Source organism: Microtus oregoni, unplaced genomic scaffold (genome assembly GCF_018167655.1).
Source record: "Microtus oregoni isolate MIOR12 unplaced genomic scaffold, Mior012 000025F_ref0000491, whole genome shotgun sequence".
Lineage (NCBI taxonomy): Eukaryota > Metazoa > Chordata > Mammalia > Rodentia > Cricetidae > Microtus > Microtus oregoni.
Window position 1 is genome coordinate 29,694,826 of NW_024543084.1, and position 19,681 is coordinate 29,714,506.

The window sequence follows — 19,681 nt, forward strand, 5'->3', positions numbered from 1 at the left end:
ACTATTGTTTGGCATTAAAATAAAACAACAACACAATAAAATCCCATAACATGAAATCACATGAAACTTACCCTGTTAAAAAATGATTTCCTTTTTTTGAGGGCTATCTTGAATAGAGATTATTTAATTATTAATACAAATATGTTTGTTCGTGCACAATTTCTGGGGATTTTGTGGAGAAATTATCTAAAATATTTTTCACTGGATGTATTTTATGTGGCTAGAAGAGGGTTATTGTCAGATTACTTTAAATGTACAATGTTTATAGAACAGTAGGCACGCATGTGATTTAACTACTTCAGTGATTTAACAGTGAAATTTCACACAAGTGGTCACACCAAGGATGGAAGTAGGAACAACTGAGGAATTACAATTCCGTTGAAGTACAGGACTATCCCACTGATGCTGTGTTTCTCCCCCAATCCTCCTGCCTGCTCTGTTTCTGTAAGTCACACTGTTCTTGGGAGTTTTCCTACAGTTTTCATCACGACTCCAGCTGGACTTCCACTGCCATGAAAGCAACACGTGAAATGGCTTTGTTCTTTACCAAGAATATGTTTTCATGGGTTATCGTTTATGCTAGAAACTGGTTCAGATTTGAGACTATAATTTGGATTTGGGCACTTATGTGTTTTCCAAGAATATTAATGAAGTGCCCCTAAAAGGTCTGTCCTGATATGGCCATTGCAGTTTAGTGTTTTATTACCTCAGCTTCTATGAAGAGTCCCCATAAAGGACACATATAAAACTGAGTTCCTGAGACAGTGACCTCACAGGTTCTGTCTCAAAGAAACCTTTGAAAGATTACTGGGCTCAAGAGATTTTTTTTATGACAAATTTTGTGGTACAAAGTTTGAAATGCCCATCAGCCTGTTTACATAACTTGAGAAACACCCTTCATTGAAGATCATCTCCAATTCACAAGCCAGAGAGATTGCCAGCCTCCTTTAATGTAAATTTATGAGAGAATTACAATAGGCAAAACAATTTAAATTTCTCTGAAGAGATGCGCTAAATTTTAAGATGATTTCTTCTTCTTTTCTATTTTGAGACAGGGTCTGGGTAGCCCATAGTGACTTCAGACTCAACATGTAACATAGGACATTCTTAAATTTCTGATTCCCCTGCCTCTGCATCTTGAGCACTGTTTCTACAAGTCTATGCTATCTCATACCTGGTTCGTGTGGCCCTGGACTTGAAACCAAGGCTCTCCACACGCTAGGGAAGCACTATCAACAACAGCCACTTCTCCAGACCTCTTTTCCTATTCCCAAACCAACAATCAGTTGTCTCCTTTCCTAATTGGAATTGATAGATAAAAACACCATCTTTGCCAGGGAGAGATAATTCTGTTTATTTCCTTCTGAAATTTTGTAATAGACTGATATAATACTCTTGGCTAAGATAATGACCTATTCTAAAATTCTCTTGGCCAACAGTTTCTCTCAGTCATATAAACTGGAAGATAAACTTTACTCATCAAATCTAAGTAAATATTAGTTTTATCACTTAGAAAACACAACATTTTAATAGTCTAGCCCAGTTTTAAAATTCCATGATACAGGACTGGGCTGTGGCTCAGTGGTAAGCTTACCTAGTCTATGTGATCCTTAGCTCTGCAAATACATAATAATAATCACTCTTCTGGATGTAGGGGAATACCACTGTCATCCAAACGTTCAGGAGAAGTCCTGAAAGTGGTGCGAGGTCCTGACAAGGGTGAGTTTTCCTCATTGGTCATTCAGACAAATCTTGACAGGAACTAATACTCTATGTGAAAATAAGGCACAGATGGATGATATTGATGAGAAATTCTGTGCATTGGGATAGAACTTCCAATGAAATGAGCGGGTGAATGAGTTCATATTGTATGAATTGATTGTATCTGAAGTTTTCCTTTCTGGTATCAACAGAGTGCATAGATCTGAACTATGGGGCCCAAGAATGAAAGGTGCAGTGTAGCATGAGGGGCCTGCTTGGTGGGGTTTCTGTCCTGCCCGGTACTCCACAGCCGGCAAGCCCCAGAGAAAATCACAAAATATCTCCATAAGTTGTAAAACTGATTGGCCCATTAGCTCAGGCTTCTTATTAGCTCTTATCACTTATATTAAACCCATTATTCTGATCTATGTTAGCCATGTGGCTCAGTATGTTTTCCAGTGGGGCAGGACAGTCACATTCTACTTCTTTGGTGGTCTGGGGAGGACTGGGGGGAATGGGCTTCCTCCTTCCCAGAATTCTGTTCTCATCGCCCCACCTCTACTTCTTGTCTGGTTGACCCACCTATACTTCCTGCCTGGTCAGTCAGCATTTATTCAAAACATGATTGACAGAATACAGACAATTCTCCTGTACCAGTGCAGTGTTATGCTGTTAAATAGTATTGGAGCTAGGAAAATATAGGGGAAAGCACCTGCATCAGAGTTTTAAATGAAACTTAAGAGTATTAAGATTGAGCCAGGCATTGTGTCGCGTGCTTTCAATCCCAGCATTCAGCAGCCAGAGTCAGTTAGATCTGTGAGTTCGAGGTCATCCTGGTCTACAGAGAGAGTTCAAGAACGGCTGGGGCAAAACAGAGAAACCCTGTCTTGAAGGGGGGAAGATTTAGGAGTTGAAAAATTTCTGAAAAGTATTAGAATTTTTTAGTTCACATAGTAGATGCAATTAAATAGACAGTTTGACCAAACTCATTAGTATAGTCAAATAGCTCATACCATCATTTTATTCATTTGTTTTGAGAAAATTGACTAGCAGAAGCTGCAATTAACTTGAGCTTAGATAAAAACATGAGAATTCATGTACTAAGGCAAGCGACTAGGACTCTCTTCTGTGAAGATGGTATCTGTTGTAGTTTCATCTCTGTCGCAGTGATAAACAGGCAACTTAGGGGAAGGAAGTTAAACTTCTTAGCATAGCATTGGGGGAAGGAAGAGGAGGCACTCGAGCTGGAACTTGAAGCAGAAACCATGGAGGGTGCTGCTTCCTAGCTAGATCGACAACTTTATGCTGGCTTTTCTAAAGAGTTCAGGACTAGGTCCCCAGGGAATGGTGTTGCTCACACAAGGCTGGGCTCTCCTGCGTCAGTTGACAAGACAATGCCCTGCAGGTATGACCACAGGTCAACTTGACCTGATCTTTCCCTCCCCTGAAACTCCCTTCTCTGGTGATTCTAGTCTGCGTCAAGCTGAAAATTAAAGCTAACATGTCTATATTAGTAGTGTTTCTCATAGTTCACAAAAGTCACTTACAGGAGAAAATGTTCATTGTGGATCATAGTTCAGAGAATTACAGTCTTTCAGAGCAGAGAAAGCATGGCAGAGGAAGTGGCTTGGTTAGTAGTCCCCCCCACTCAGAGAGCAGAGAAAGGGGAATGGCAGAGCTCTGAAGGCTGGGTCTTATTCCTTTTTCCGGTCTGGAATCCCAGACCCATCAGAATGGGCTTTTCTTACTCGGTGAATTCTCTCTGGAAATACCCTCACTGGCACACTCAAGGGTGTGCTTCGCTAGCGATGCTTCTTGATTCTATTAAGTTGACAATAGAAATTAACCATCACAATGTTAAAAATCAATTTGGTAATTTGCTCTTGATCTGAAATAGGATGCTCTTTATTAAAGTTCTCAAAAACTTATTCAGGGAGCTACTTAGAGAATAATTTTCCATCTTGTCAGAAGCTTTTAGTAGATCCAAGATAGCATCAACTCAAATAAATATATAATTGTTTTAAACATAGTCTAAATAAGATAATTTTAGCTATTTGTAGCCTACCTACTTCCATGCCCTAGATTAAATATCCTGACTAACAAAGTACACCTAAACACTGATGCTCTTCTAACCTGTCTGAGAACCAGGCCACCCTGCTGTGAGGCAAGGCCACCTGGTCATGCAGCACTTCTCTATCTCTCCTTCTCCAAGAGTCCTTTTGTCCTCTCTTTCTTCTGAGTGGAAGTTCAGATGTCTCTGCAAGGTCTCTTGCTGAGACCTGCATCCCTCCCAAGAACTACTTAGATAAAGCTTGTACCCTCCTTAGTCCTGTTTCCTCCTTGATTGACTCTGAAATCGCACTACATGTCCCAAGCTTCCATTTCAGTTTCAATACACCGTCATATTCTTTGCCATCACTTATGTCCTTGTGTGCTCAAACCTTCAAATCTCTATCCAGTTTCCTGGATCATTATCAGAACCGAAGCACTACCCTCACACACTCTCAAATCCAATTGATTCCAGATTCTTATATTGTCTTTCTCCTTGAAATCTCTCCCTTAGTTTTAGTTTTTGTTCCCTGGCCTCCATGGCTGTGAATCACTCTGCTAGGGCTGTGTATCACTCTGCTAGGGCTGTGTATCACTCTGCTAGGGCTGTGTATCACTCTGCTAGGGCTGTGTATCACTCTGCTAGGGCTGTGTATCACTCTGCTAGGACTGTGTATCACTCTGCTAGGCATTTCTGGCTCCATTTACCCCCAAGGTGTTCATTAGCATCCCTCCAACTTAAATTTCCAATTGCTCTCAATCTAGATATTTCAAGAAAAGTATAAATAGCCTTTTCAACCATATACATTTTCATGATATGCACCCCCACACAGAGACTGGAGTCATCTTGAGCCATTCATACCTTTCTGGATGAGACACTCTCCCCCTCACAGTATTGGCCCACATCTTACTTGCCCATCCTCTCTGTCCTTATAATCCCTGAGCTTCAGTAGAAGCTCCAACTCATCCCTGTTTAACCTCTTCTCAAAGCTGACTTCGCATTCATAGTTACATTCTTAGAGCACACTAGGGTTTCTTCCAGGGCAGGACTTACATTGTTTGCCAGTAATTGTCTGCATGGATCTCTAAGTACACTGAGATGTCTCTGAGATAGTCATTTTTGTCCATGTCTCTTTGAGCTTAGCGTGTAGATTAATACCTGACAGGTACCCCAATATAGAAAGTGTGTTGATTCTGTTTTTCCCAATATGTATAAGCTTGAATAACGGATGCTACTGCCTTTGAAAATGCTTACAATGTCTTCTGGGTAAAATGTCTCACAGTTTTTTTTCCTGCTCACTGTATGACCTACTTTAAAAAGCTGAACACTAAGAAGAATTGTGAGTAAGAATGCAGTGTCGTAGCCTACATTTTGGATGAGTACGTGATTCAACCATGCTAACTTTTACTTCCAGGCTAACACTTTGAGCGCTTCTCCAAACATTCTTTTTAAAGAGTATTCAAAACAAACCAACACACAAAATGAAACAAAAACCCCACATAAATAAATAGTTACCCTTTCATTCCACTTAAATATAGTAACGCCATATTTAGACTTCAAACTAGATTTAAAACAGTAACCATTGAAAATTTAGGTAGCAAATGGAAAAACTTATGTAGGAAGAGTCCGTTTTAGAGGATGCTAACTGAGAGTGGGAGGCTTGCAAAGGGAAGAACGGTAGTCTGTATGTGGAGTCACGTGATACAATATTATGTCTCCTAAGGAATCTCTGCACCATATATAGATATACATCTCTGCACCATATATAGATATACATTACCACAAAATTTTTAAATAATATAATAATACAAGAGATGATTTGTTGACATGTAAGACACCCATACTTTCTTGAGAAAAAGAATAAAATATACCTGGAAATTTTCAGCAACAGAAAGGATAGGAGATTTTATAAATATCGTATCCTGTACCTTTCTGTCTTTATTTTTTCTAAAACATGGGGGAAAGAGTATTCCTGCAGTATGAAGCTACAAAGGACAGCATGTATTTCTAAACATGTCTATAATGTTTGCTTGTTAATGGGGTGAAGTCATCAACTATTCAGTGCTTACAGGGGGCTCCAGAACTGCAAGTTGAAACACTTTTCCGTTACAGACAAGAAAATAAACACTAAAAGATCAAGTTGCTTGTTTGAAGTCACACAATTAACTTGCTATAAAACATGGCTACAAGTCAGGTATTCTAAGTGTCTATCTGCAAATACATATGGTGTATGATTATATAGTGGTGTATGATTATATAGCTATACATATGTATGTATATCACATATATGTATATGCATTTTTAAATGTGGAAAATTAACTTATAAAGATCAATTGTAAAATCTCTCTGGAAGTCATCAAAAATATGTATTTAATACCTTTAATGAGTTGCTTAAGAACAGTACTTAGTAGGTGTCAAAATATTGTGGTAGCCTCTTTAGGCACTCAAGATTGTCACTGAGTTGTTTGACAAAAATGACTGTGCAGAAACTATTGTAGGTTAATATTTTCAAAACATTTTTCATAAATATAACTGCATTGTTTCACAACAGTATGCTACTCTTTCATTTTAAACCCCAGATGCTAAGTTATATGCTAACTATTACTGTTCCACAGATGCCAATGCAAAGAAAAGCATTGTCAAAATTTCCCCAAACACAAACATTACCCTTCCCACATCTTTTAAGTATTCAGGACTTAAATGTACCACAATTTACCATAGAAATGCTTAATCAATATAGTGACATTTTAGAGGAAACACTACTCACCAAGTAAAACGGTATTTTCCCAGTTACATACTCCACAACTCCTGAAGCTAATGTATCAGAACCACGCCTCAGCTGAGAGCATGTCAAAGCATTCTAGAAGCCATCCTCCACAAATGGAAGCTATTATTAAACTGGATTGACAACCTAACCTCAGAGAAGCCGCAGACCCGCAGACATGTTCCTCAGCACAATGGTACCCTAGGCACACTTGTTCCCTAATTTGTTTTAGGACTCCCCAGTGATGCACGCCTCTCGCCCTTTCAGATCCATGTTCCTTTCTAGCTGATGGTAGTGAATCCTGGGAAACTGGGAATTAGCCAGCTTCATCTTATAACATGCATAAACTCCAACTTAATTTCCCAGGTGAGCATTTTATAATAACGCCTACAGTAGAGGTGGTCATTACTGTTTTTGTCCCCAGAAGCGGTGCTTCCTCTATCAGAAAGGGAATCCATGCAATGGAAACAAATTTGCTCTATTATGTATTACAAATGTAATGATGATTAGTCTCCAGTTCTTTTGGGGACTGGAGGTAAGAGCCCACCTACATTTATGCTGTCCTTTTTATACAGCATATGTCTGAAATTTTCAATTCTATACAGTCTTCCAAATGAGGAATTGTTAATCATTTGCTCCTTTCATATATCCTTAATATTTTATACCAAAAGGTGTTTTATATAAAGTGTTATTGACTCTGTGTGTGTGTGTGTGTATTGTGTAAGGTGTTTTCATGTGCCTGTTTGCTTGTACATGTATGTGTACAGGCCAGAGGTTGACTTCCACCTTAGTCTTTGAGACAGGGTCTGTCACTGAACCTGGAGTCCACTGTTTCAGCTATGCTGACTGGCCAGTGAGCCCGCAGGATCCTTGTCTTATTATGTGTGCATATGGCATGCTCAGCTTTAATATGCCTGCTGAGGATCCAACCTTGGGTTGTCATGTTTGAGCAGCAAGCAGGTTACCACTGACCCTTTTTCTTATTAGGCTTGCACATTTATGGACATCCTGGGAAGAAAAGCAGGTAAGTTCAGAGTCATGTCAATGCCACACAAGTCTTAATTTTCGATATGCTAATATTACCAAAAAGAAAAACAAATGTATGAAAAAGGAAAAAAAATTGTATTTATTATATTATCATGGGATAGTCATTATTCCATGTGAATATAAATATTATTGAATGGGATAATAGATAATGTACTGTGAACTTATTCACACTAATAATAATAGTGGGTAATAGAGTGAATACTTATGAGCTATTATTTATGGATAATTTACATTGCTATAGTTTTTTTGTATATTGATACAAGTTCAAATTATATTTGTTATTTCTGTTTACAATGTTTGTACACCTATGCAAAGTTATTTGTCAGATTGTATACACACATGTTTCTCCCCCTGTTTAAGACATTTTGTATATAGATACAACTTTTAGGATAAATTTGCATATTGTATTATATTTTATTCTTACCTCTGATCAAGATACTTATACACTGTTTACATTTTGAGGTCATTGTTCTCATTTGCTACACATTTGTTTACAGATTATTTAATATTCTGGTATAGAGTCTTAGTCCTTAAGTTATATAAATATTAAATATTATAGGTCAATAGTTATTCATGTTTGTTTAACACATAGTCAGATTATTTAGGTTCTTTAGAGACTGTATTCTGCCTAGATAGGTAATCTTCAACCACTTCAAGAATCTATAGACCATGGTATTTAAATAACTTAGGATTCTGTTGACATGAGACATGATTGCTTCTGACAGCACCAATCTATTCCCAAGAGAGTATCGAACACCAAAGACACTCCACTAGGAGTTTGTTTTCTTCTTGGCACAATTGGCCTCTGGGCAAGGAACTGTCCATGCCTCAATCACTGACAAAGTACATGGTATCTGGACTGGATAGGCAGGACACAAGGAAAAGGACTGCCAAACCTTGTCAAGACAGGGTAAGATGGTTCTGAAAGTCTTTTCTGCTTCTGAAAATAGTCTGTCAGTTACACTAGGCCTTAGCCAAAGTTGGTTGCTTCAACATTGCAAATGAGACTTTGGGTGATTACTCAGGTAGCCAAGTTATTTCCGTCATATACTGCTTGCTTTGGAAGCTGCTTGATTACACTTCCTGCCTACTCAAGTAATATTATTTTCTTTCTCAGGTCTTCGATAGGGTTGGAGATTAGATAGTCTTAGTTAGCTTCCTCTTATGATTTAGCCAAGTCAATTTCCAATACAAGACTTAGGCTCTTTAGAATACAATGTTTATTAAAACATTTATCATGTGTTCCTTGCTTAATATTGTTTATGTTGGTTGTAATTTTATACTTGATACCTGTTCCTATTGTATATAGTTTTGTATTGGGTTTGGATAGCTCTTATTTGGACAAATGGGGGAGGTGATAGGGAATCTTTGTCAACCAATTATCTTCAAGAGGTGGGACCAAGTTAGGGTGTAGTTTTCTGGGATCAGGGGGAAAAACATGCAGCCCAGGTGCGTTTTCTCTGTGTGGTTCCCTTGCAGCACAGCTGATCTTGGACTACTCATGCCTGTTTTGTGAGTTTCCTCCTAATAATAAATAAAATATAATGATTTTATCTTTTAGCTGGCCTGCTTATTTCTTGAACCGAGATAATTCAATACAGGAGCATGTAACACAACCTGCCTTTTTGGAAGACATCCTTCAAGGATGCCACTAGCTGTTTGAAAACCACCGCTGGAGGGTGGCTGTGCAAGGGACGGGGGAATAGGCCTATCTGCCAACACATAGTACGGAACTACATACTAGCTGGTGTTAAGACAGCCTAGGACCAAGTCCTTGTTTGCTAAGCCCTTGTTTCCAAAAAGACATTCTTCTTAACATCTTCCCTCACTGCAGGACCACAGGACCCTGCTAGGGACCTGCTGTGTTCAGCTACTGGGATGAATATAGTGTTTTTGAACTGGAGCTCAGAAGAATCAGTTCATATTCTTTTGAAGTTCTTGGATCACTTGGCCTAGTGGAATGGCATGCCCCACAGTTCCCTGAAGTACTGAATGTTAGATCAGCAGAAACAGGCCAAGGTCTCCTGATCTCCGAGGGAACAGCTAGCACTTGCAGCCCCATGGGTTAGATAACGTGCTGCATTGTTCCCAAGGGATAAAAGTCATCTTCAGTTTACACAATGCCTTCAGTCCTACAGTCCTGCCTGTAGCAGGCAATGCCACAGATTGTCATCATGATAGGGAGGGAAATACACTGTTAGGACGGGCTACATCCTGAGACATACAGCTCTACCGTGCTGCCGTCACAGAGGAAGAAGCCTACAGTGTTTGCTAACTGATAATTGGCCAAATACTGAGGCAATCTTGCTAAAATGATGCAGATCTTGACAGGCTTAAAAGTGGAAATCAAGCTGTGATACAAAGGATCTGACAGGGTTTGTCTGTTTCTGTTTATTTTTTTTTATGTTATCTTTACGTTTTTTAAGACAACAATTAAATACACACACACACACACACACACACACACACACACACACCCTTCCTTTCCACTTCACCCTCATTCCCCAGGTTCCCCAGGTCCATGTTCCTTGCTCTCACGCACACTACCCTTGGAGTTGAAGTTGGTCCCATTGTCTGTCTTGCATGGCGCATCACAGCGTGCTTCCCCCAGGTTTAAGTCAACTTCCCACCTAGACTTCTCCATGTGAGAGAGGCAAGAAAGAGATGTTCTGTTTGGAATTTGCATTGCTTTCCCCTTTCCCCTCTCCCCCACACCACACACAAACAAAAGGTCTCAGAAAAAAAAAAAAAGCCCATTCTCACACAGCTGAGAACATGACTGGTAAACATCTGTGGGACCCCTAAGTTAACTCCTGGAACCAGAACACAGGGTGGCAGGACACATCCCGAATCCAAGAACTGATCCCTGGGGCCTCCGATTGGGATGTCCCTAAGCCAGGCTATGGTGGCCCGGGAGCAAGCGATCTTGAGCTGGGTCTCCGGGGTTTGGGGACAGTCACGTGTTCTCGAGGCGCTTCTAAAACCCTGACGGCTCGGGGCCCCTCCTTCTCACGGCCGCCTCCAGGTCCTGCTCCTGCCGCCGCCGCCTCCGCCGCGAGCAGAAGCGACCGCTCTCAGCCGCGCACCCCGGAGTCCAGGCAACCACGGCGGCTGGGGCATCCTGAGGTACCCACTCCAGGCCTCACCTGCCTCTACCGGAATCCCGCATCCCTGTCCTGGGTCCTGGAGCATCTTGCGGTTTCCAAGAGGGTGGGGTGCGGACCCGGAGGTAGCGCGATTGGGAAACGGGATGGAGGTGGAGAAACCGCAGTTGTCAGGCGGGAAGGGAGAGCGAGGGTATGGTCGCAGCTGAACCTTTCCTTGTTTGGCAGGTTCCTCTTGTGCCAAACTCGCGGTGGAGCAGGCTCCTGCTAGATTTTATCCGATCCTCTCAAAAGGGTCCCGAGGATGGGGAGGAGGGATGGACGAAGCGCTGTCCCCGGCTGGGTGGGTGCCCGGGGTGCAGCCTGGTGGGCGTCTGAGGTGGGGGGAACCACAGCAAACGGGGTGCCCAGGCCGGCTACCAGCCCTAGACGAGCTCTGGCGGTGCTCAAGACCCTACCAGCTCCTTGGGTGATCAGATGCTTCCTTGTCCCACAGCTGGCCACACACTGGGAGACTGCTGTGCACTTAGGTTTGCAAGGTGACCAGCAGGAAATAGCCATCCACACACCTGAATTCCAGAAAAGGGAATGCTTACTCCTGCGTTTACAGACCTGTACTTAAGCGATTCAAAGAACATCTTGTTAGATGGAACATCTTGTTAGAATTGGGGGTGTGTGTGTGCCGTAATCTGTGACAACAGCCTGGGACTGAATGCATTTCCAATTTCAGATGGCTCAAGGAGAAAGAGACTGTGTTCTTAAGAGTCAAGAATGGGTAGAAGAGTCGTGGGGACCTGCATGTTTGTTAATTCAACAGGACTGTTTATTTGTCCAGGGCCAATTTTTGCAGGATTTTGCCTTGCAGAACAACACACCACGAGTATACGTGGAGACATGGAATCGTGCCATCTCTGCGAGACCACAGCAAACAGGCAGTTGATAGTTTATCACTAGAGGGGATCTACATATATTTAATATTTCTGCATGGTTGATACCTTTTGCGAGATCGATACACATTTTTATTAAGCAGGGGAGTACTGTAGCAGAGAAACCTTGCTTACATGTATGGATCCGTCTACTCTATCCTTTGACTCACTGTGGTTTCTCCTCTTGCTACTTTGAAGAACTTACTTATCGACTTTCTCAGCACCCTTAACGTTCATTCTGACTTCAGTTTGTCACATACAGATCAGCTGATGAGAAAATTGCAATGAATACGCACAGACATGACTTCTGTAAAGTTGCCACAGTTTAACGAACACCCCCACCCCTCCTCCATTGTGGTACTCAGGAAACTGAACTTGAACATTTCAGGGGGGACATTGGGACGGTGAGAAAGAGAACAGGGTAGGAATGAAGAACTCACGTGGTCTGAATCGCAATAATTCTTTCTGCAATAATATTTCTTTATGCAGTTGTTAAAGCATCCTGTCTTCATGACTTCCAGTGTCATCTAAGACGGATTAAGGCTCTCTTATGACGTTGCTTTCATCATCCATAAAATATTTATCTGCATAAAGCCATGCTGTAAGGAGTTGATTATTGCACTGATGAAAAGCAGAGGATTGTTACGTAGACTGAGATTTCTGTGACTCACTTGCTTTTTTTTTTTAAAAAAAAATAAACAAAACAACAACAAAAAAACAGGAGAAAGTCCAGGGGTGAGTGTAAGCAAGATCTTTGATTTGTTATTTATCTATTCATTTTGTTTCAAAGTAATGTAAGTAATCTCCCCGGATTCGCATTTTCAGCTGTAAAACGGATGACTTCCAGCCAATGCCTAGTGGTTAAACTGTCCTCTAAGTGTAAGGAGGCAGTTTTAAAGAAACCAATTAATGTGTCCTCCCACACATGTTGCAGCCTCTATAATTTGGCTGTGAGAAGTCGTTCAGGGAAGTGAAGATTTGCAGAAGGTACTCCTGTTCAGAGTACCTGCTGTCACGTGTGTGGATGTGCCGTTGTGTGACGGTGGATGGTGTGGTCGCCTTCTCAGCACAGCGTACTGGAACAGTGTGCTGACCGTATCTGGTATTCAGTCAAGGCTTGTTTAATGACAAGGAGTAACATCCACTAAAGTGGCCTCCATCTTAAAATTGTCTTTGGTATCTACTTGAAATAAAAGAATAATTTAGGAAAGAAATGTCGCTGTCCATTTTCCCCAGTGTCCAGTAAATCCTTCATCTGGTATTTTTTTGATCTATCGTGAAATGGGTAGGTTTTTTTTTTTTTTTGTTGTTATTTGGTAAATGCACAGAATTTCCACATATTCAAAGCAAGCATGTTTTAGTAAAACTGTGCAATCAGGTATACATCTTCACTTTACTAAAAAGAATTGTAACATTTTGAGCAGTTTTAGTTTCTTATTGACCATGTGTCATTATCAATGAAGATACTGCATTTGAGTAGTTGAAGGGCTAAACTATGGTTATTGTCTATATAGGTATCTCATTTCAGACTATTTAAAACTCCTGATTTCAGTGGGTGTATATATACATACACACGTAGACATGCAAACACATAGGCATACTGTATCCTGAGAATTCACAGAGCCATTCATTTCTGTTATTGTAAATCTGGGAACATTAAGCTACCTGTCTAAAATGATTAGTAACAAATATTTACTTAGTATCCAATAGAGCTGATATGCTTTATTATACTTCTCACTATTGGTAAAATAATGAATAACTTCCCCGTTTTTGATTTAATTTAATCAAAAGATGGGATGTCATGTTTTAGCGATAATATGACTTTTGACCCCAAACTCTATGCGTGTATAGGCCTATGTAAGTATGCACTTGTGCTGAATCCTGAACCTTGTGCCTCACACATGCTAGACAGACAAGCCTTCTGCAAAAGGACTGGAGCCTCAGGCCTTCAAAATCATATTTTTTTGTTGCAGAAAAAAAAGCTACATTTCTTTATTCTCTAAGAAATTGACAGCAATTTTATTCTGAATGTTATATAGCAAGAAAGCACAAAGCTATTGTAGATGTCTGTGTCCCATTTGTCCCTTATCCTTGCTTCTTCGGTCATAGAAGAAAAATCCAATTAGTGACTACTGACCTACCACAAGTTTAAGAGAAAAGGGTTGATTCAAAAAAGTGAGTCAAAAGTATAGGCAGGCGGAGGAGTATTGTTACAAACAGCCCGTGCACATCCCAAGTATAAATAGGATCATGAACAAGCCACAAAGGACCCAGCGGTCGGTCACCAGAACTCAGGAAATGGGGTTGAAGCTCCAGTCAAGGCCGCTTTCATTAGAAGCACACTGACTTCCCGACAGCGGTGGCTGGAAGGCTATTGTCTGGTCATATGGTGAGTGGGATGATTCAGGGGACCGTGTGAGTCACTGTTGTGCCAGCTATCCTCTTTCCCTCGAGTCAGAACCCATGGAAACTGATGGTTAGGGTCTAAGACAAATGCACACAGTCTAGAGCTTCTGGTTTAATTTTCTTTGGAGGGGTGTGGTTAGTTTCAGAAAGTTGTTCCAGCAGCGTGGAGTCGGTGGTAGTGCACAGGGCTTCCAACTTTTCTTCAACAGTAATAGCTATGAGAATATGACTGCGCGTGAAAGCAAGTTAGTTTTGGTTTAGAATGTTATCTGTGAATAGAAGCATCCTAGTTTGGAAATGAATTGAATCAGGACCCGTAGGTCCATCAGAAATTGAAGAGAACATTGCTTACTCCTACTATTTTAGTAATTTTCATTTACCACTGAAGAAGTAAGTAAGTAAATGTATGTTGGTATATAATAAAAGTCTTTCTTAACTATGTGTATGAGTGTATACTAACATCTATTTATCTACCTATCAATCGTCTATCAATCACCTATCTATTATCTGCCAATCATCTATCAATGTATCATCTATCATCTATCTATGCATCTGTGTATCTATCTACCTATGTATCTATCTACCCATGCATGTATGTATGATGTAGTGTCTATCTATCTATCTATCTACCTATCTATCATTCTTTCATTCTATAGCACTATATATTTACCAGAGTTAATTAGCGATTGTATGAGTTTTCACTAGGAAATTATTGTTTGAAAACAGAAAGTACCCCTGAGTATGTTACCATGTCTATACTCCCAGGACTTCAGAAGCTGAAACAAGAAAATGGGATGCTCAAGACTAGCCTGGGCAACATAGTGAAAACCTATCTCAAAAAAGTTCTCAGTTACTTGAGAGAGAGAGAGAGAGAGAGAGAGAGAGAGAGAGAGAGAGAATTTTTTTCCTTATGCTAATGTATTAGAGGCTACTTATCCCTACACTGAGCAGTACCCAAATCTCTAATCTACGGAGATGAAGGGGTATGTAATACAGTATTACTGTCACTGTTTCATTTGATACAAAAAACATAAGAGGTCTCATTAGTTTCACTTCTATGTATAATATTAAAATTAAAATATTATTCTTCCTGGAAACAAGATGAACTCATGGGATCTTTCTTGAAATGACATTTATGAGTAATTTTTAGATTAAAAAGCAAACAGGCAATCTGTTTTCCAACAGAACTGCTGGTCAACCCACGGTTCAAGTCCATGAGACTGAGAACTAATCCTGAGTTATTCGGTCAGCTTTTCGAGCCTTTGATGAATGAATATTGCATACACCTGGGTTTGGGATGAGGCTGCATACGTGGGGAGTTTAAATTTGAGCAGTGCAAAAACTAGACCACATTTTGATCACTAGATTTTTTTCTCTGAGATTTTTTTATCCACACATAAGTTTGACAGTGATAAAGCCATTGTGGCCTGTGATGTGGTAGGTGCCACGAAGAGTAAGGAGCAGCTTGTATTTCCCATGGCTTGGAAGCAAATGCAGTAAACTGGAGGAATTATGATGGCAGCGTGAAGCAGACTGCAACACCAGTGTCCGAGAGATGTACTCTCACTGCCGTGGGAATTCTAAGGAGACCACATCCAACTTAACAGAAGGGGGACACTTTAGGAGAGGTGACCTAAAAATATTCTTGTATAGTAATTAATCATAACAAGGAGATTCATCATCACATTTTCACACAGCTACATAATACGTTTTTATCATGTTACTCCCAGCACCTCTTACTTTTCCTCAGCTACCTCCACTCCAGTTTCCTGTGATGTGTGTATGTGTGTGTGTACGCACGCGTGGATATATATGTATCCCAGTGAGTTTTCTAAGCCATGAGAGGACATTTGCTTATAGGGGAAGAGACACTTTCCAACGGCTACCTCTCTGCCATCAATCATTAACTGCTTAGAAATCCCGAGGTAGGGTTGGGGTTCCAGAAACCTCTCTTCCGTCTTCAGCAGGGTAAGGTCAGGCCCCTTCTTGGACAGAAAGTCATTGCTTGTGCAGGCAATCATAGCTAAAAGCTCAAGAGAGCAACAACCATGACATGCTCTGACATCCATCAGCATGCCATACCGCTCCCCCACTTATTCTTTCTGCCCCTTCTTCTACAATATTCCCTGACACTTAGAGACAGTAACATAGATGCAAACTTTTGGTTTGATCTCCATAGATAGAAAATAATTTTGAAAGGTAGGATTATAGGCTAATATCATACTTTCTACATCTTGACCAGAGAATAATAGTATTAGGCTACTATACAATACATATCTTAAAATTTTTCTCTGCATTTTTCTTTTTTATTTCTTCCTATGTTATTTCTGAAATAAATTTGAACAACAAACTCTATGACTTGAGCAGAAGATAACAGTGTGTAAAACTGGTGATAGATTGAAGCTTTCTGTAATTATTATTGCTGACTTTGTACCAAATTTACAACCAAATCAAGGGTCCTTTATGGTCTTAGAGTTCTGTGAGGGAATGAGGGAAAGCTATAGAATTTAGCTTTGTTCTGAGGACTTGAAGTTAGAGTAGTGTGTGATTTTACTTCAAGCTGCTAACAGACATGGTCTTATTCCAAGCAGGACTGCAGTATGGATTTTGAACTCGAAGAGCATCTTAACAAGACGATTGTCGCGGAGAATAGTACTGCGGCTGCTCAGAAAGCTGCCTCCCCGGTCTGGGATGACTACAGAAGTACAGAGAACAATACCGCGGCTGCCCGGAATGCTGCCTTTCCTGTCTGGGATGACTACAGGAGCAGCGTAGACGATTTACAATACTTTCTGATTGGTCTCTATACATTTGTAAGTCTTCTTGGCTTTATGGGAAACCTACTTATTTTAATGGCTGTTATGAAAAAGCGCAATCAGAAGACGACCGTGAACTTTCTCATAGGCAACCTGGCCTTCTCCGACATCCTGGTCGTGCTGTTCTGCTCCCCTTTCACACTGACCTCTGTACTGTTGGATCAGTGGATGTTCGGCAAAGCCATGTGCCACATTATGCCTTTCCTTCAGTGTGTGTCCGTCCTCGTTTCGACTCTGATTTTAATATCAATTGCCATTGTTAGGTACCATATGATAAAACATCCCATATCTAACAATTTAACAGCAAACCATGGCTACTTTCTGATAGCTACTGTCTGGACCCTGGGCTTTGCTATCTGTTCTCCCCTCCCCGTGTTTCACAGTCTTGTGGAACTTAAGGAAACCTTTGGCTCAGCCTTACTGAGCAGCAAGTATCTGTGCGTTGAGTCATGGCCTTCTGATTCGTACAGAATTGCTTTCACAATCTCTTTATTGTTAGTTCAGTATATTCTGCCTTTAGTTTGTTTAACGGTAAGTCATACTAGTGTCTGCAGGAGTATAAGCTGTGGATTGTCTCACAAAGAAAACAGACTGGAAGAAAATGAGATGATCAACTTAACTCTTCATCCTTCCAAAAAAAGTGGGAATGAGACAAAACCCCCCAGCAGTCAAAAGTGGAATTACTCATTCATCAGAAAGCACCGAAGAAGGTACAGCAAGAAGACAGCCTGTGTCTTACCCGCTCCGGCAGGACCCTCCCTGGAGCACCACCCAACAGTTCCGGAAAACCCGCGCTCCGTCAGAAGTCAGCTCTCTTCATCCAGTAAGGTCATCCCAGGGGTCCCAACCTGCTTCGAGGTGAAACCTGAAGAAAACTCAGATGCTCGCGAGATGAGAGTCAAGCGCTCCATCACGAGAATAAAGAAGAGATCTCGAAGTGTTTTCTACAGACTGACCGTACTGATACTAGTGTTTGCTGTGAGCTGGATGCCACTCCACCTTTTCCACGTGGTGACTGATTTCAATGATAACCTCATCTCCAACAGACATTTCAAATTGGTATACTGCATTTGTCACTTGCTAGGCATGATGTCCTGCTGTCTTAATCCAATCCTATATGGATTTCTTAATAATGGCATCAAAGCAGACTTGAGAGCCCTTATACACTGCCTTCACATGTCCTGATTCCTTGTTTACTAAGGGAAGGAGAAATATTAAGATTGTCTAAAATACATCTGTACTAATGATGTATGTATTCATTTAATTTACATGAAAGTGTTCTGGATCTTAATGCCAGTCCATAATGTCTGTAAGATAATTTTAATGTTATAATATGGTTAATTCAGTTGGTTGTACAGAGTCAATGTCAATCTAATCCGTGACGTCATGTTTTAAAGTAGTTACATTTCATGTCATTGGTGATAAATGGGTAGTACTTTTTGTTTGATGTAAAAGTGATAGCTAACTAAATTGATATTTTGTACAAAAATGTAAAGAGCCAAATGATTCTTACAAGAGAGAATATTTAATATAGATTTAAGGACTTTCTATTATCTAGATATCCTCATTTCTATTTCACAGGCTTCTTAATAATTTTTGTAAAGTACAAAAATATTTAATATGCCCCCCCAAACTCTAAACTCTACTATAAATGTATGCTTAAATCACGATTATAAAGTTACAGGACAATGATTCTCTCCTGTTATTTAAGATTGGTGAAATTATCAGTCTAACCTGGATGTACTACTACTACTATTAATAATTAATTATCAAATACAAATAGGTTTTAAATCTTGTTTAGATTTACATCACATTAAAAACTATCAAATAAAAGTTGCTTTCATATACACTTTTCATGTTCTAAAATGTGAAGTCTCAAAGGTGTCTGTATTTACAATTATTAAATAACTTCTAAGACTATTCTAAAACTTCACAGAGGATGTGATTAGTTAACTGTTTGTTAATATAAAATAAAAGTAAATAACAGATTTCATGTTATTTCTACATTGTGTTTGTGTTAGGTATCATGCTGTCTCGCTAAAATGAAGGTAATCTCATTTGTTGATTTTTTTTCATTTGAGCTCATTGATGATGCTACAGTTATTTGTTTGATTGGTTTGTTTGATTGGTTTTTCTTTGCAGAACTGGTTATGGAATGGAAGGCCTTCTGCATGCTAGCAAGTGCTTTGCCTCTGATCCCTAGCCAGGGCTAAATCCCTATAAAAATAATGGATTATTTGCACTTGTAAGTCAGATGCATAAATAGTATTGATGTTTCAGTACTTACTATTGATTTAAGAATTCCCCTTTATTGATTCCTGTTAACCACAAAGGAAAACAATAAAAACAAACAACCACCCACAGAAAGGCTCTCTAGGTTTGCAAGTAACCGGCAATTCTTGTGTTTATTCAATTAAAAGTCCCTAATTTTTCTGTCTGCACTGTTTTTCGATCCTCAAAAAGATCCGTGCACAGAAGAAACTTCTCTGCTTTGCTATGGTACAGAAAATGGTGCCAGGTCCCAAGGTGGTCTCTGATGTCTCCTGCTGGGCTGCAGCAGAAGTTTCTGTGCCTCGCCAGCCTTTTTCTGTTATGTAATGTATGGTCCCTTAGTGAGGTTGGAGCTTAATCCTCAGCCCCATAAGCCACCTCTGTAACCAGAGGATAGCATTGATCTTGAGTCTGAGCCACACTTAACTGTACCACTCCAAGCTTAGGCTGTCAATCTTCTTTTAGAATCTTGCTCTGCAGTTGGGGACTTCACCCTTTGTCAAGTCTGGGAACTGATAGGACACTTGACATTCATCCTTGAGATTCATGAGAACAAATGACATTCTCACACGAGTCTCAAAGAACTGGTATCGGCA

The 19,681-nt window shown here is 40.2% G+C and overlaps 1 protein-coding gene across 2 annotated transcripts; it reads left to right on the top strand.

Moving 5' to 3' along the window:
• Positions 1–10,588: 10,588 nt before the first annotated feature.
• Positions 10,589–19,003, top strand: Npy5r (neuropeptide Y receptor Y5). 2 transcript variants are annotated; one of them, XM_041674989.1, is made up of 2 exons: positions 10,589–10,791; positions 16,590–19,003. In XM_041674989.1, exon 2 carries the CDS (start codon positions 16,599–16,601, stop codon positions 17,997–17,999), a length of 1,401 nt encoding a protein of 466 aa, XP_041530923.1. In that variant the 5' UTR covers positions 10,589–10,791; positions 16,590–16,598; the 3' UTR covers positions 18,000–19,003. The 2 variants fall into 2 exon arrangements, with proteins under 2 accessions (XP_041530923.1, XP_041530924.1); XM_041674990.1 differs by having other exon boundaries at positions 10,627–10,688.
• Positions 19,004–19,681: the final 678 nt, after the last annotated feature.

Coding starts and splice junctions, on each gene's coding strand:
- Npy5r (XM_041674989.1), top strand. CDS start 16,599: ATGGATTTTGAACTCGAAGAGCATCTTAACAAGACGATTGTCGCGGAG.